Below are 18,254 nucleotides of genomic sequence, written 5' to 3'. Positions count from 1 at the left end.
CTTCTTGTAATATCAGAGACTACCTGTTCGGAGTCGGAAGCGATGATGGAATTTTGGACATTAAGATCCTCTGCAAGAGCGAGCCCTTCTCTACATGCGATAGCCTCCAGAGTGGCCATCTTCAACTCCTTCTATTACCAGCGCTGAGCTGCCCATATACGGACCGTTGCTATCACGGCAAAACGGCAGATGCCGAACCACCGCTCCCTTTTCTGACGCCCGCATCTACGTGTATCCTGGCGTATCCAGCCGGAGGAGCCTTTGGTCGTTGCGGTGCCGTTGGTTGTGCATGCAAATCCCGAACCGGCTTGATCTCTTTAAGTTAGTCTAGCTCGCTAATGAAACTCTTGATAAAAGAAAATGTAGCTTGCGGGGTCTGGAAAATTCCGTCATGATAGTAAATAAAACGAAAGAAAGCAATCGTAGCAGCTCCAGATCAATTTCTCGCCCGTTGTGACTCGTAACTTGGTCTCGCCTCTGGCTGGCCTAGTACTGTTTCATATCTAGCGCAATTTTTTCCTTACCCCTTTTTTGTCGTTACTCAAAAAATTCACTTTTTTGTCTTTCTTCAGTTCTTCACCCGCTTTCTTCGGTGTTTCTCACTTTTTCCTTTTTTCAACACATATCTACTATTTTCAATACACATTGTACATTTTAAGTGTACATGTGGGACATATTTTTGACACACGTTGAATTTTTGTCAAATACACTTTGTGCTTGTTTTCAAATATTCGTTTGAACATTTGTTTGAATACATGTTTAAAAATAGCCAATTTTTCCCTGGCGGCTGCTAGGGTTTCTAAAAGGGATGCATATTTTATTAAAATCATAAAAAACGTTAATTACTCGCCTAAAAACTGTTATGCTTGCGTAACTTTTAAGTTTTTTGATAGCATTTGAAAAAATGTTCGTGAAATTAAAAAATGTTCATCACATTTAAAATTTTTATGAAATGAAAATAAAAGCTCTGCATAATTCAAAAAAAATTACGTGATATTCGAAAAAAATCAACATATATGTGAAAGATGTTTAACATGTATAAAAATGTTCAAACATGTATTAGAAAGAAAATGTTCATCGGGTAATTTTAAAACCTTTTTTTATTCCCATGATGAAGCCGGGTGAGGCGTGACACAGAGAATAAAATATGGTCGATTGGGCTTTATATTGTGAGGTAACGGTCATGCGCCTTCAACGGACGGCTTTATTACCAAGACGAACACAATTTCTAGGGAAGGCTTCCATGAAGCGGCAAGATTCACAAGCGCCCTTGCTGAATTTAGTTTTTGTGAGATGGTTCGATGTACGTGGGATCCGAAGCTTTTTTTTCTTTTCTAATTTCCTCGTGATCTACCTAGGTCTTGTGGTTTTTTAGGCAAGACCCAAGACCAAGGGTCTTGCGGGCTAGTCACGTGGTGTTATTGTTGTAGTGGCGGATCCGGCCTAGTGGACCAGGATGGGAAATAGTGAAACCATTTATGTTTATTTATACTAATAAAAGGGCATGTGCGTTGCAACGGGAGAAAAAAAATACCATCCCCGCCGCCTCTATTTTAGTATGGTACCCCACCTGTGTTGCTGACTATCCTCGTTAATTGCGCTTGTTGCCGTGTTCATTTGGTTGCAAGATGTGATGATCTCAGACACCACACAACACACTTATCAATTAACCCGAACGTTAAATCTAATCCCGTCGAGTTGGAAGCAAGGGTTGCCCTCTGCGAACCCCTAACTGTAACGCGTGCTTCACTAGATTGTGAGCTTCAAAATTCGAGCTCTTAAACTCATGAACGAAATCACAAGAATTAAAAACTCTAGATTACTCTATAATTTCATGTATGATGGCATCATAAGCAGCTCCACCTCCCAGCTTCATGTCGTCAATGACCACCTTGCAATCCAGTGCAACATGTATATCTTGTAAATTGAGATTCTCCGTCAGTGCATAGTCTCCCTCATCGGCAATGCTTTCAAAGTTGTAGGGTCTAAAATACCTTTAAACACAATGGTCGAAGTGCCTAGAAAATTCCCGTCCCGGTCTCTGCTAACCGCCGCCGCAGCACTCAAGCCTTGCCCAACAACTGCTAGTGTTGGTATTTGTTTTTTAGGCTACTAGAGTTGTTTTTATAGTTTTTTTAGATTTTTAGGTGAGGCTACTAGAGTTGCTATCTGGTAGAGGTGTGTCCCGTAGAGCATTCCCCTGAAGCCCAGGCCCAGTGCCGCCATGTGTGGCCGGGACACCCTGGAGACTTTCCCTCCGTCTATGTGTGCCGCCATGTTTGGTTAGGTCACCCAGGAAATCTTCCTTCTGTCCCTGTAAACATTGTGATGAATTAATAAAGCTTCGTGGAATTATCTAAAAAAATTGTAAACACTATGACAAATTAATAAAAGCTTCGTGAGGTTGTCTAAGAAAAAAGAAATCTGCCACTACTAGGGAAATGCTTATACACAGGAGCTCACCAGTAGCGCTTGTTCAAGGAAAGCGCAACTGCTACATAGCAGTAGCGCTTGGGCATCACGGGCGCTACTACTATGATCATAGAAGCAGCGCTGAACCTATAAAACGCGCTACTACTACAATTGTCAGGCCATTCCAGGTATGCTAGGGATAGTGGTAGCGTTCACGTTTTGAAAGCGCTACTACTATGCATCTTAGGAATAGCGCTTTTTCCCCGACCAGCGCTACTGATAAATTCAGTCCCCCTCCTATACCAAAGTTTAGTCCACCTCGCTCCGCGAACAGAATTTGTACCACCTTAAATATGGTGCTTCTCAAACCATCACAACCACTTGGTCTTCATTCAACTCTATGTGTAGGATCTTAAACCGGTGAAGATTCCTATTGACAATTCAGATTCTACACAAAAAGATCATTGATGACCAATGTATTTTGATTTTTTTACATTCTTAGCCTTATCAATAGCGCCTTTCTTCATAAAGCGCTACTGCTAAAATCTGTAGCAGTAACGCTTTTCTTCAGAAAGTGCTACTGCTACAGATTTTAGCAGTATCGCTTTTTAGAGACAAGCGCTACCACTAAGGGCCCGCGCGTCCTCTCACTCTCCCCCGCACACTCTCTGCGCCTCCGTCGCCTCTCTGTCGCCTCCGTCGCCCTCGCCGCCGCCCTCGCCGTCCTCCTCCTCCACCCCAAGGTCGATCCCTCCCTACTCCTCCTCCCTCTCCGACGCTGGCGGCCCCCTCTTCCTCCTCGCTCTCCGCCGGCGGCCCCCTCCTCATCCTCCCTCTTCGGCGCCCCCCCCTCCTCCTCCCTCTCCGGCGGCCCCCTCCTCCTCCTGCTCCTCCCTCCTCCCTCTCCTGCTCTCTCCTCCTCCTCCCTCCTCTTGCCTCCTCTCTCCTCCTCCCCCTCCTGCTCTCTCCTCCTCCTCCTTCCCCTCCTCCTGGCCTCCTCCCACACTCCTCCTCCCCCTTTCTGTAAATAGGTTTCAGTTTTTGTTAAATGCAGGTTTTTGTTTTTAGTAAATGTAGGTTTTTAGTATATTTTGTTTTTAGAAAATTTGAATAAGTAATTTGAAAAGAATAAGTAAATGTAGGTCTTTTGAATAGAATATGAAATTTTTAGAAATTTTGAATAAGTAAATTTGAATAGAATAAAATATGAAATTGAAAAAATAAGTAAATGTAGGTCTTTTGAATAGAATAGGAAATTTTAAGAAAATGTGAATAAGTAAATTTGAATAGAATAGGAAATTATAAGTAAATTTGAATAGAATAATTAAATGTAGCTTATGAAGTTTCACTAAGTCCTAAGATGACGATAATAATGTTTTTGTTTATATTTTGTTTTTGCAGAAATCAAGGAGCCCCTGCATCATCCCCGCCGTCGTCCCCGTCACCGACCCCCTCCGACCTCGATCGAGGTGAGACCAGCCACCCCATGTTGTTAATTTAATTTAGGTATTTTAGGTGTTTAATATTAGAATAATGTAGTATGAACCCTAGTTATGATCGAATCATGTTCAAAATGTAGGTTTTTAATTAGGTGTAGTTAATAGAATTTAGGTGTTTTAGGTGTCATGTTTGTTGTTATTTTTTTAGTTAAAGCAATTATTCCCGCATCGACGTTGACGATGCCTATCCCGCATCCTCGTCGTCGACTCGGCGGAGGAGGCCTGCTTGATCAGAGGGGCCATGTCCGGGACTAGGCTCCGCTGGGCTGGTACTGGAAGGTGCTACCTTCCAGGGGGCGCAGCTTGGTGAGGAGCCAGCTCGTCGTTGACCCGAACCTTCTTTGGTGGCGGTCGCGTGGGCCAGTGACAGTACGGAAGCTTGAGGACCCCACGGAGGTGGTACGTCACCGTGTCAGTCGCTACATGGTTGCGTTGGAGGGCAGGTTCTCCAATACCTGGCAGGTTCTTCAGGGATCTCACTGGAGCTATGATCCTGTGATGGTTCCTTCTCTTAGGGTGTCCACCGACCGCGCCGATACCCGTCGTTCGCTAGGGTTTTAGCTGTATTAGTGATGTTATATGTATGATACTATTCGAGATGTATTAGTGATAATATTCAACGATGTACGGACGAAAGAGATGATTTAGTTTTGCTTATTGTATGAATGCTAATTTGAATACTAATTTATTTTACGATTTGGATTAATTTCCGTTTCGGCAAATTTCAGGCGCTCGATATGTCCTTTTTTAGCAAAGGTCATGCCGTATTTTTCCATGAATTCTGGCATGACTTGTGCTAGAATATGTAGGAAATATCGAGTGGCCTGGATTTTCTAGAAAAATAATTAAACGACATTTCGGGTTGACTTTAAGTCTGTCGAGGCTCCACCACTGAAGGTCGAAAAATCAGTGAGGGAGTGTATCCACCATATATGAGAGAGGACGAAGAAGCCCGACTGTTGTCGTGGGGGTCGTTTCTCCTTCTTCACCGGGTGCTAGACCTTTGCTATGCACTAGGGGAAGGAGGAGTAACGACCATCACCGACGGTCGCAAATGTCAGAGAGGGATCAGTGAGTGAGAGTCTCCACCACATATGAGAGGACGAAAAATCTCAACTGTTGTCATGGGGGTCGCTTCTCCTTCGTTCCCGTGTGCTAGACATTTTGGTGTAATGCACTCGGGGACGAAAGGAGGAGCGATCATCACCAACGGTCGAATGTATACACCACGCGAGCTGAGAGTTTTCAAGAAAAAGACTCGGCAGACCGATAGTCAACCCGTGATGAATAATAATGATCTAATTTAGTTTTTGTAGTACATATATTGAATTGTACAAGTTTAATCTTTGAATTATGAACATAGGAAATGTCGTACTCGGACGACGAAAGTCTCCCGGGGGAGTGCGACTGTTGCAACGACGACCGAGGTCAGTGCGACAGGCCTCACCTGGACGAAGATCGATGCTTCAGCATTAAGCTTCATGAGACCTTCAATGTTGAAACGGTACGCAATGATGACAAGTGTTTTTTCGTAATTAAGCACGACTTCAACTATTTCAACATGTAATTTTCATCTTTTACAATTCTACTAGCTTATCCCATGCCATGCAAGATGCTATGTCTTGGAGAGGATGGGTTTTGAAGACCATGAAAGTTTTGAAACAAAGAAAATTCACCTAAGGACCCATCATGGTATGGATTTTGAAGTAAATCTGTACAATTCTCAGAGCGTAACCCATTTTGGTTGCACAAATTGGGAAGCACTTTGCAAGATGTATGATTTTTATGAGGATATGCTTGTCACCATGGATCTTGGTGATCCTGACATCAAGCAAGACAATATAGACATTTGGGTCCTTGTTGATACACTTCCAATTCTACCGCTATGTGAGTTTCTTAAACATAGTTATTAAGTAATTTATTGTTTATTTCAAAATAGTTGACAACTTATTTCCATTGACAGCTTATTTTCATTCTTCAAAGAATGTGCGGAAGATGGTAGACAGAACCTACTACACCGATGGCTCTGAGTTAACTTATCAGGAGAAAAATCATCTGGTCGCATTTTGTATTGATCTTGAGAATTACAATACCTATTATCAAACTCCTCCACATTATGGTCAATACGTGCCACTAGTGCACGTGTTGAACTACGGTAATATCCATGGAGATGCCATGGTAAGATTTTTTTACTCGACATCCATGCATCTTTTGCATAAATTCTTCTAAAACTGAACTACATTACTAACTACGAAGTTATTACTATGTTTTTCAACAGAAAATCCCCAATGATTGTGTGCCTCATCTGATGTATCAGAATGGCCGCCTTGATGTTTTGAACATACAGCCAGGCCATCCTACGAATCACATCTGTCCATATCGGATTTCTAAAACCAGTGAGGACATGATAATCAAAGAATGGAAAAATGTATGGACAGTCGTACGGAGGTTCTTGGAAGCAACATTGTGCGAAAGGTAAGAATTGAAGACAGGATAATCTCCATTCTCCATAATGGAGAGTCAGGGGCTATCTTGTTTTATGCTATTTTACCTAAGAGAAGGTAGTAGGTCCTAGCTAATACTCATGATTATGTGCTAAGAACAACTAAGTAGGATTGGTTAGATGACTATGATGATGATGTGGTATCGAGTAGAAGTTGTATGATCGATGATGATGAGTATGACTTGTTATTATGATACCAATGATGAGTTATTTATTATTATGATCGATGATGCATGATGCTAAGTTATTATATGAGCATGATGAGTTATTATATATATCAGTAAGTGAAATGAACACGGATTAGATTCAAGTGGAGGCAACATGTGATGCACATCGAAAGTACTACTAACCCAAACTAGATCAAGTTTGGATTAGTAGTACCCGCAACATGCACTAGTTTGGGTTAGTAGTACTTTCGATGTGCATCATATGTTGCCTCCACTTAAATCTACTCCACGTTCTTTTCACCCACTGCTATATATAATAACTAATCATGGTCATAAAATCATATGATGAGTATATAAAACCACAACGAAAATAAGCTGTATTATTAAACTATCACGTGCCATGCCAGCGTGCTTGCGGGCCGGCATGCCAGGCCCGGCCCATTTGGCCAGCGATAATGCTTACGGCTCCAAAAGAAAAAAAAAGCTGCACGCTTAATTCCTCGCCAAGTCCGCCGCCTTCTTCCGGCTCCTCGGCGACGGCCCCATCTCCGTCGCGGTGGCGTCACCAACGTCACCACCTTGGCCGCCGCGCTCTTCGGGGAGGCCACCCGCGCCGTGCCCGCCGCCCTCACCGTCCTCGGCGTCAAGGTCTGCATCTCCTAGCTGGCTAACCCCCGTTCGGTCCAATCCAATGGCCCAGTTGAATCGAATCGGACGACCCTGTGGCATCATCTAGCTCACAGCTCTCATCTTTCTTCACTCTTGTCCGTCGAATCTTGTCTTCCCGTATGATTAGTCCGAATTTGCTCTACTCTACTTGTATGAATCTGTCAGTTCCTAATATGTACTAAGTGTAGGTTGTTTGTCATTTTGTCCTTTGGCAATCTTGCCTGTTTGAGAATTGCATAGGGATCTTGGTAATTCTAGCACATGGTCTACTTGACAACACACACATTCGCATAAAGATTGTAGCATCCCAATTCATCAATTATCCAGGTTCCTCGCCATTGCAAGCCTCCATCCTGCATTTGTGCTGAGATCTTCAAGCGTCACCTGACCGAGTTACCTAGACACCCCAGGGCAGAGTTTCTCGTTTCTGAGTTCTATGTGTGCATCAGAAGCCCACATATTGAATTGGTCAGGTATTTTCTTCCTAAACATGCAGCATGTATGCCTCCCATATAGTTCAAAGACCCGGAGCCACTGAAACTAGCTTCAGTTTTCTGTACCGCTCACATTCAACCTAGCATGCCAAGTTATTCACTTATCTGAATGCAGCAGTAAGGAAACTAAAGTGATTCACACATTTTAATTGTACCCCAAACACAGTTATTTCTGAATCAGTTCCGTTGCGCTTTCTGTTTACTTGGATCCAACTACCAATAAGAATGACTATTTGTAGGATCAATGTCTTTCGTTTGTTTTCAATATGTTCCCTGTTCCTCTTGCAAAATATAGTTTCCCCTGTTCCCAGCATAGTGCTTTTGCCATGTGCCATGTAGGTGCAAATTGATGATGCCTGAAACTAATCATCCGTTGAGAACTTGAGATCCCAGCACTTGGTAGTTGGTAATAAGAATGATATTCGTACTTCTGCAGGCCCATACTTGACTGCTCTGTTTGGTAGTATCAGGGTACTATACCGTGTTACTCCATGGCACACAAGATCATATCTGGGATATGGGAGGGAGATCAATCCGTATGACTACACACTCATTCCCCAAAAAGTACTCCCTCCATCCCAAAATAAGTGTCTCAACTTTAGTACAACTTTGTACTAAATTTTGTACAAAGCTGAGACACTTATTTTGGAACGGAGGGAGTATGTTTTTTTTTTCAAGAAAACACAAAAGCTTTGTATTTTGATGTATTGATAGGAGAAGAATGTATTTGCAAGCCCGTCCTGATCCCAGGTAACACACTAGCTCATAGGAATTTGTCAGATACTCCCTCTGTTCCTAAATATAAGTCTTTTTAGAGATTCCAATACGAACCACATACGGATGTATATAGACATATTTTAGAATGTAGATTCACTCATTTTGCTCTGGATGTAGTCCATATTGGAATCTCTAAAAAGACTTATATTTAGGAACGGAGGGAGTAGATACCAAGCTGTGTGTTTCGGGGTGTCAGAGGAATTGAAACTTGTTGGCTTTTGCCAAAGATCAAACTACACGTATGCACGCACGCGATAATTTTCTCTACTCTTTTCTCCATGTTCAAGGATTATTACAAGGCTTGGGTATAATATATAGCACCTTCGATAAGATGCGGATCTAACTTTCTAAATACAACTCGTTTTGGACTCCATTGCCTTGACTCTGAAAGTACTTAGCCAAACACAAGCAGAGTGTACTCGACATGCAAACATTTATACTAGTAGGAGTAGGATAGGACTCCTCCACGCTTACACGTTAACAGACAGTACATGTTAACTAACTTGGCTAGACTCTTAAAGTAAAACCACAATAATGTTTCCCAATTCGCAAGACAATGTGGTAGCATACATAATGTGAGCCACAGGCAGTATGTTACTCAACTCAAATGTCCTTCGTCCTGAGGCATGCGCTTCTTTCTTCCAACCTTAGGTTCTGGCGCTTGCATCTTACAGCTTATTGTGTAGTTGTAGTAGGGTGGTATGCGAGACCTCCATGCAAGAGCCTCAAATTCCCCATGAGGTAGTGTACATCCTAAGAGGATGTCCCGCACACTGATCTTGGGGACTTCCTCACTGGAGGAATCTGACTGATGATAGTTGCAAATCAAGAAATATCTGCGGCTCTTCGCCAATCTCCAATAGTACACTGGTTCATCTTCCCGCAAACGAAGGTTTGGGTGCTTTTCAAACATAAGGAGATGTGTCTGTTTATATGCTCTCACGCATTCAAGAATTGTGCGCCAAAATCGAGCATTGAAGTTATCTCTCAGTATCCCAGCAACAAGATGCGTGCCTGTGAAACATTGTCTCTGTTCCAAAGCGATCTCCATAGCCATTGTTGCCAGTTTTGGGTGCTCATTAGGGTTTGTGCTTCCGAATGCAATTGATTTGAAAAAGTGCCAATAAGCTTCTGGAGGGAGATAGTCCAGCCAAAGTGTTTCGGTTGTTCCTAGATTAACAATTCTTCCAGAACGACTTGTGATTATAATTTTACTCCCACCACGCGGTGTCATGCGTGTCGTGGAAGATTTCAGCCTTCTCCATGCTTCCTTGTTAATGTCCTCACCTATTTCAACAATAATCAGCAACATGTTTGAAGAAGCACAATCCCGATGTTTGACTAGACCATTAATATTTTCCCCTTTCAGGTCGATCACTCCTTCATCCTTGAGGCTGCCTTCTGGAAAGAAGAGGATCATTGAGAAACGATCACGCACACTCTCATCCCTGCAAATATGCTCAACAAGAGTGGTCTTCCCTACTCTTATTGGACCAACAATCGGAAGTACAGCCAAATCTGGAGCAGCACTGGGACGCAGCAAGAAATCCAGGACCCGTTGCCGTTCTGATTGGCGACCAAACATGCAATTGTCCAAGAGCAAATATGCGCCATAAGGTTGGCGGAGTATCGGAGGACACGACTGCAAGAAGAAAAGAAATTCTTTCATACCAGCCATGGTGTCTTCAAGGGTATCAACCATCCGCTGCAGCTCTTCTCGTACGTTGCTGTTTACACCAAACAACAGTTCTTCTCTGTTACTAGTACTGCTGCCAGCCTGAGAGAAACGAAGCCGTTTGGCTGGAGTTACATTGGTGAGCGCAGACGATGAATGGCTGACCTCCTCCTCCTCCTCCTCCTCATCGTCAGGGGCTTGGAATGTCAAGGCATCAAGAACATAGTGGCCTCTGTACATCCCTTGCCTCAACATCTTGAGCTGACGGAGCATCCCTTGGTTGGTGATGTGCCGCCCCTCTGCCTCCTCGACAACGGTGTCGATTCTCAGTACTACTCTCTCCAGCCTCTGGAGAATCATGTCGATGCCGGGCTGCCGCTGGAAGTATCTGTTGATCACGAAGGATGCCGACCTGCCGAAGAGGTCGCTAACGACTGCAGAGAGCAGGACGTCCATTGTGAACCTCCTCGGCTCGAGCACTGGTCCGGCAGTGGAAGAGGGAATGATAAAGACGGAGGACTAGGAGCGTCAAACGCTGGGGTGTGTTGTACAAATTTTACTCAGGACTCGGGTATGCGTGTGGATTTTTAAGGTGACTAATGCGGGATGGATCAACACGCTATGATGTGGCGCCGATCAGAGCCTTCAGTGACGTGCTGAATTGAATTGTCGCTAGCCTGACTTGACTCTTGACTTTCCAGTGCCCGGAGGCTCGAATGTTTGCTGTAACAGGTAAGCCTTTGTTACCTACATTTTCATCGCATATCTATTTTGTTGAAAAAAGGAAAAAATATTCATCTTTTTCGAAAAGGCCAAGAGCCATATATTAAGTAGCACAGAACCTACAAAAACACCCTTACAGAAATTGAAAATACATTCAAATCTTTGAGCATCCTGAGGTCTTCTTTTTTGTGTCCATCGGCAGCGTGCCGTGAGGAAAGCTCGTTGCCGCTTAGTCTTCACGTCTCTGTATCGTGTGTTTTTTTTAACACAGTACAGACGCAAGCGCTCATATACACGCGCATACATTCACCCTTATGAAAACACACACGCAAACCCTACCCATATGAGCACCTCCGAAAGACTGAGCCGGTATATCATCTTGAAATTTACGAAGTCACCTCGTCGTTGATGGAAACGTCTCCACCCACTGAATGCGCATCGCCGGAAATTCTGAAATAAATTTAGGAATAAATGCGAGCACCAGGATTTGAACCCTGATGGGCTGGGGATACCACAGTCCCTCTAACCATTCAACCTCTGTATCGTGTTTCATGCTTATTTGTTTTGTTTTTATCTATAAATTGTCCTGAAATTCATTGACAAACAGAAAGAGTTGCATGCCATATCCGACAGCAGAATTGAAAAGCACGATGTCCAAAGTTTTAGCAAAGTTTTGGTAATTTGATGGGAGATTTTGTGGGCGATAACCTAAACTTACGAAAAAACTGGCTTATCCCTCCCCACAAAATTTCCACTGTAAGACTTCCCATGATTCTAACCGTATGCCTCCATTTCAGCTCGTTAGTTTGCTCCGACGTATAAAATTTCATAGATGTAGCGTTACTGTTTTGGCGGATTAGAAAGAAAGCGGCCATGAGGAGTTCCAGTCTTCCAGAGTCGTCTCTGAATACAATCCGGTCGTGACAGACGGCACATCGCCAACCACGGAAATGGGCTGCTGCTGGCCAGGGACATTTCAAGATCAACGTCACGCCGATGTGGCACGGCCGCGGCATACGCGTCGTAGTGGGCAGTCATTTTTTTTCAAGGATCTCTGGCCACAGGTAACGGACCGGCGACATGTAACGCAAACAAAAAAAAAAAAAGGCAGAAATCACATATTTGACCTAAGGGCGAAATCAAATCACAAACTGATCTGCTTTCGAAAAAAATTCATTCGGCTGACCCTTTCGTGTGGCGCACGACAGCTAGGCGCTGCACACTACCATGCAGCGCCTCTGCCTTAGGCGTCGCACCTCCTGCCAGCGTGGCAGCCCTGGTCCAGTTGTGGCCCCACAGACAGCACTGCAGCGCCTAAGGCTTAGGCGCCACACTGTGTGAAGTGCAGCGCCTATCGCTTGGGCGCTGCACATTGACTTAAGCCGCATCGGGCCAGCCCCTCCCAGCAGTTCTTCCCCCTCTGAGGAAGTTGCTCTGTTTACAGAGAGCGGCGGCGGCGGCGGCGCCCCCTTCGGATCCCCCCACACCCCTCTCAGATCTAAAGGTTTGAGGCCCGGATTCGATCTCCAATCCCTCCTACTAGGTAAACTCCTCCGTTCCCTTTCTTTTCCTCCGTAAATGCGTTGCAATTTTAGGAATTTGCCCAAGATTAGGTGGAACCTTTGATTTGCTTGGTTTGGATCTTTGTTTGCCCAAGATTAGGTGGAACCTTTGATCCCCCCCCCCCCACACACACTATATGATTCTTGTTAGTGAAACCTAGATTGTAATTTTTTTAGATATATATGAGATGCCTAGTTTTGTAGATAATTATGAGATGTTGAGTTTTGTAGCTATATGTGAGATGTTGAGTTTTTTTAGATATACATGAAATGTTTGAGTTTATTTGAAATATGAGATGTTGATTTACTTGAACACATATGACATACTAGATATATATGATAATTTACAATCATTTATTCATTGTGTGAGAAGGAGATGTTGAGATTCTTGTAGATGAATACATATGAGATGTTTAGATGAACACATATGAAATGTTGAGTGTTTACCGATATTTGAGATGAACTCATATATGTTTATTGTTTGAAATTTGTAAGGATGGTTTGGCTTCTCGACGATGTCTACGACACGAAACACCGGGCCTACATGATGCGCGAGAAGGAGATGGTAATAACGAGTAATCTAAATATTTTGCAAATTTGCCTTAAGTTAAAATTTACATGCCCTAAGATTTGTCATTACTTGTTTTTTGCAGAAGCTTGAATCTTTGAAGATTCGGTATCACGGGGTCTCTAGTCCTGCGATGCCTTACGATGAGCGGTACACACCATACATCAAGCAGGCAGGACTACTCCCGTGGATTCAGTTGGTCAGCCGGTCCACGCCGAATCTAAACGCTCCACTGGTGTCCGCTCTTGCTGATCGGTGGAGGCCGGAGACGCATAGTTTCCATCTTCGGACTGGGGAGATGACCGTGACGCTCGAGGATGTCTCGTTGATCACCGGTCTTGCTATCGACGGGATGCCTCTCTGTATGAGCACCGATTCTGATGGGTGGCGCGAGCAGATGATTGCTCTTATCGGTATGGCTCCTACTGAGGCTGAGGCTGATGTAGAGGAGGGAGAAGAGAAGAAGAAGAGGGAAAGGAAAGCAGCCGGAGCTGCTTTCACGTGGATTCAAACTCACTTTGCGACGTGCCCTCCGGATGCGACTGATGATGTGATCCAGACACATGCTCGTGTCTACATGTGGTATGTTGTGTCGAGGACTTTGTTTCCTGACTCCACTGGCAAGAACGCTCCATGGATGTGGCTGAAGGCGTTGACCGTCTTCGATAGCAAATGGAGCTGGGGTTCAGCGACTCTTGCCTACTTGTACCGACAGGTAGTTGGTCTGTTTTGTGATCAACTCATTTCTTCATTAGCAATGCAAGCTTGCTGTCAAGTTAACATTGTTTTTCTTTCATATGCAGCTGGACGATGCGTGTTGCAGGATCACACATAGTGCAGGCATTGGTGGTAATATGCTTCTACTTTCTGTATGGAGCTGGGAGCGTCTGCCTGTTGGACGCCCGAAGAGCGTCAGGTTTAATCCTTGGTATGAAGATGAAGATGACGAATTACGGCGCCCCACTTGGGCTTACAAGTGGGATGTGGTTTCCGAGATGACGAACGATGTCAATCTCATGTACCAGAAGTACGTTACCGAGTTGGACACGATTACGCCTGAGCAGGTAACGAGGTCATTACTTCAGTCATTTCTCATGTTTGCCTGAAAAAAAGTCACCAATTTTGCATTGTTGCCCTATTTCATAGGTGGAATGGCAGCCATATGGCGCCGATGACAGACTTGGGTACACCCCGGAGTTTTGCATCAACCCGATGTGCTTGCGGGATAGGGATCTCTGGCTTATGCGGTGCCCACTGATATGCAACTGGGCTGTTGAGTTTCATTTGCCGCATCGCGTGTTTTGTCAGTTTGGTTTGTTCCAGCCTCACCCGCCGGAATGGGTGGATATGGACAAAGCACTTCATAGGTAAGAGAGCGTATTGACTAAGCATCGTCAGTCCTTCTTGATTTTGCTAATGTTTGGTATTGTACCATGCAGGTTGGACAGGAGAAGGCAGCGGAAGATAAAGGACTGGGACAAGCATCATGCTTCGTATGTTACCCGCTTCCAGCTTTGCGTGGAGCAAGCTCGTAGCAGTGCACGCGCCCAGCTTCGTGAGCATAACCCACTTGCTTGTGATAACTACATACGATGGCTTCTTGAAAATACTCGAGTTGAGATATGCCCGCCGGCATATAATGAGGATATTCTTGAAGAACCCGTAAACTTTGAGGATCTATCAAAGGGGAAGTACAACAGAGATGTCAGGGTAGGGCAAGGAGTCCCTGTTGTTCCGGTGATTAATTATGTGGTAAAGTGTTCCTTCTTTACTTTCCCGTTGGCCGTATTACACATGTTTGAATGGCTAATGTGTTCATTCTTTCTCATCCGTAGCGCACCGAGATCAAGAAAGCAGCTGATGAGAGCCGGTCTATTCTCGAGAACACACCGGTTGGAAAAGGCAATGATGATGGTTCACTACGAGCATTCCTCAAGGTACATATCGCATTCACTATGAGAGCCAGACTATGTTGCAGAGTTTGATATCTTCCACACGTGTTCATGTTACAGCGTCAGGCCAAGAAGTTAAGGCGGTTATCGAATCTTCTCGGTTGCCGTGATCCCAAATTTGATGAACCATCTGCCTCTAGGTCTGGTACACCATCAGACCCCTCATCTCACCATCAGGGGGACGATGTGAGTTCCTCATATGCTTATCTGGATGATGATGGCGTGGTCACCCAAGAGGTATGACTAATCCTTTAGATGTGATTATCACTTGATTACGACGCCGGTCTTCACCATATTGTTTGATTGTGTGATAGGGCCATGAGCTTGATGATGACATGACTTTGGCGGACGCTCAACTTCGGTCCCCATATGTGTTCAAGCCTAGGCAGCCCAGACGCCGGTACACGCCCAACGACTTTGACAACAGAGGCAACCCAAAGGTGGTCGTAGGGACCTCGCGAATGGCTAGCTTGGATGATGAGGCGGAGGAGGAAGTGCAGGAAGAGGAGCCTCGTCCACCCAGGAAGAAGAAGATTACCTGCAGGCGTGGCACCAGGAACACGCGCGGAAGGCATTAGTGCTTGTGTTTGTTAGTGCTCTTGTAGCCGTTTCATTAGGTCGATGAACTTGTGAGGTTATGTTATATGTTGGTGAATTCTTACTAGCGTGGTATTTGTGTTTGCGAACTAGTAGTAATGTTGAATTGTCCTAAATGATGTGATGTTCAAGTTATTAGTTGTCTTTGTTCAGTATGTGCAGTCTATAGTAATTTTATTTATGTTGTAGCAAGTTATGTCAGTGCTGCATGAGGCCAAAATGGCATCTGTTTCTGCAGTTTGGCAGTTAACAACACTGCAGTGCCCAACAGACACGCACTGCACAGTACTGTGTGACGCCCAACGCCTAGGCGCTGCACAGTACAGTGCAGCGCCCGTCTTATAGGCGCTGCCGACCTAGCCATGGCTATCCAGAGGGCCACAGAAGGCTTTCAGCACTGACCATCCACGAAAATTACCAAGTCATAGTGCAGCGCCCAAGAGCCAGGCGCTGCACTGTACTGTGTGACGCCTATCCCTTGGGCGCTGCATGGTATAGTGCAGCGCCTGTGTTCTGGGTGCTGCACGGCTGTTTAATGAAAAAACAGAGTTTACAGCACATTCATTTCACCGGAACAACATAATACTTACAATGACTGCAGCATCACAGCAATTTGAACAAACACAAATTTTATGCCGATGAGTTCATAACTTAAGACAATTCAAACGTTACTACGATATGGTTCCTGACACATTCATTACAAATGGCAGCTTGCCCTAGAAGATACTTCACCAGCATCTCACATGCCCTCACAAGTTCACGACACATTCAGTAGAAGATAGTTGACGACGAGTGCACCGAAGCGAAGTCCCTACTGAGTAGAGCGAGGCCATTTCCCATCTTGTCACGGGCCGAGTCCTCCTCTTGCGCCTCGCGAGCCTTTGCAAGCTTTCTTGCCCTCTCCTCCTCGCGAGCAAGTTTCGCTTGGCGTGCCCTCTCCTCCTCTCGTTTTTTCCGCTCCATCCTCTCCTTCTGACGACGCTCTTCCTCCAAGCCTCTTTGAAACGATTCTTCGAACCGCCGTTGCCTCCTATGACAATCTTGGTATTGGTCCTTTTTGACATCTTCTGGCACTTCAAGATCTATCCACGTGAAGTACTTGCATAGAGGAGGCGGTGACTGCATACAAATTTTTTGTTAGTGTTGACACACATTTGATAGTAACAATTTACTTCTCGAGCTTACCGGTGGTTGGTCATAGGTGTTAGTTGGAAGTGCACGATCATAAGCATAGTTCGGGCATACAAAATATCTCCGCCCTTCCGTCCATGATTTATTTCGGTCGGTGGACACCTTCACCTTGCAAACATCTCCACACCAACATGGCGGGATGTCGACATCTTTCTCCTTCACCTTGTCCAAAGATGCGTCCTTCCACTTGTTCGGCATGTCTTCTTGGTTAGCACACGGTGGCCTCGTCATGGAACCGGATGAAGCCATGCCTACAAAACCGAGAATTCTTGGTTAACCCTAACCCCCACTTAACAATAACCACAATCCTAACCATAGCATAACCCTAACACCAACATCAAACACACATAACCCTAACCCTAGCATACTATGAAAGCCTAACCATACCAAATTAGCAAAGAAGCATAACATCATTCAACACAAATTTGCAAATCCAAGCCAAAACTAGGGTTTCCCCAAAGTAGCAAGATTTGAGCAAATGTGACAATTCCTATGGATGAAAACGAGGGGATCGGAGGAGATTACCTTAAGGGAGGGGTTGGCTTCTAAATCCACGGTCAAATACTCCGGATCTGAGGAGGATTTGAGAGGGGGAGAGAGGAGGGCAGAGGGGAGGCACTGAGCTTCGGGTTTGTGTGGGGGTGGGGGTGTGTGGGGTGGGGATGGGTGGGAGGGGGGTGAGTGCAGCCTAATACATGTCTAGATGTGCAGCGCCCAAGGGTAAGGCGCCACACACCACAGTGCAGCGCCTTGCCCTTAGGCGCTGCACGGCTTGACATCCCAGTCCAGAGAGCAACAGAAGCGTTCCAGTAGGTTTTCGGCCCAAAAATTTGCTTAGTCAGTCTGCAGCGCCCAAGGGAGAGGCGCTGCACTGTACTGTGCAGCGCCCAGCAGTGAGGCGCCTCTCCCATGGGCGCTGCACACCTGGACATGCCAGTCCAGAGAGCAACAGAAGCGTTCCAGTAGCTTTTGCACCCAAAAATTTGCTAAGTGAGTATGCAGCGCCTAAGGAAGAGGCGCTGCACTGAGTAGTGTGGCGCCTTACCCTTAGGCGCTGCACTATCTGCTGTTTTCAAATACAAAGTGCTTTTTATGTTTTGTGATTCACATAGATGGCACATAATCATATCCAAATCACATGTAGTAGTCCAAAACACAGAAAGAAGACATAGCACATATAGTAGTCCAAATCACATACTCATACACACATAGCAATAGAGTAGTCCAATCACATAGTCATACACAAACATTGAGGCAAAAGACATAGTCATTTACGTCCCATAGCACATAGTAGCACACATTTTGGTTCATAAGAAGGTCACGGTCCTTGTCCCTTCTTCTTCCTCTCTTCTTCTTCTTCTTCTCCCTCCTCCGACCACCAAGGGAGCTCACCTTCCCCCTCCGTGTCCTCCACCCCCTTCATTGTTTCCATACCTATGGAAATGGCAATATAATAGTTAGTCAC

The 18,254-nt window shown here is 44.9% G+C and overlaps 2 protein-coding genes across 2 annotated transcripts; one reads left to right on the top strand and one right to left on the bottom strand.

Moving 5' to 3' along the window:
• Nucleotides 1–7,054: 7,054 nt before the first annotated feature.
• Nucleotides 7,055–11,060, bottom strand: LOC109776388 (putative disease resistance RPP13-like protein 1). The gene has a single exon (XM_020335029.4). The coding sequence runs from the start codon at nt 10,650–10,652 to the stop codon at nt 9,120–9,122; it is 1,533 nt and encodes a 510-aa protein (XP_020190618.1). The 5' UTR covers nt 10,653–11,060; the 3' UTR covers nt 7,055–9,119.
• Nucleotides 11,061–14,199: 3,139 nt separating this feature from the next.
• LOC123496896 (uncharacterized) lies at nt 14,200–15,753 on the top strand. Its single transcript, XM_045232305.2, has 5 exons — nt 14,200–14,416; nt 14,489–14,801; nt 14,885–14,986; nt 15,062–15,238; nt 15,316–15,753. Exons 1-5 carry the CDS (start codon nt 14,262–14,264, stop codon nt 15,577–15,579), a joined length of 1,011 nt encoding a protein of 336 aa, XP_045088240.2. The 5' UTR covers nt 14,200–14,261; the 3' UTR covers nt 15,580–15,753.
• Nucleotides 15,754–18,254: the final 2,501 nt, after the last annotated feature.

The sequence above is a fragment of the Aegilops tauschii genome, chromosome 1 (genome assembly GCF_002575655.3).
Source record: "Aegilops tauschii subsp. strangulata cultivar AL8/78 chromosome 1, Aet v6.0, whole genome shotgun sequence".
In the NCBI taxonomy this organism is placed as follows: domain Eukaryota; kingdom Viridiplantae; phylum Streptophyta; class Magnoliopsida; order Poales; family Poaceae; genus Aegilops; species Aegilops tauschii.
Note: the sequence above shows the minus strand (reverse complement) of the source record. Positions and strands in the feature narration are given on the sequence as shown.

Coding starts and splice junctions, on each gene's coding strand:
- LOC109776388 (XM_020335029.4), bottom strand. CDS start 10,652: ATGGACGTCCTGCTCTCTGCAGTCGTTAGCGACCTCTTCGGCAGGTCG.
- LOC123496896 (XM_045232305.2), top strand. CDS start 14,262: ATGTGCTTGCGGGATAGGGATCTCTGGCTTATGCGGTGCCCACTGATA. Junction 14,802..14,884: donor TTCCGGTGATTAATTATGTG/GTAAAGTGTTCC, acceptor TCTCATCCGTAG/CGCACCGAGATCAAGAAAGC. Junction 15,239..15,315: donor ATGGCGTGGTCACCCAAGAG/GTATGACTAATC, acceptor ATTGTGTGATAG/GGCCATGAGCTTGATGATGA.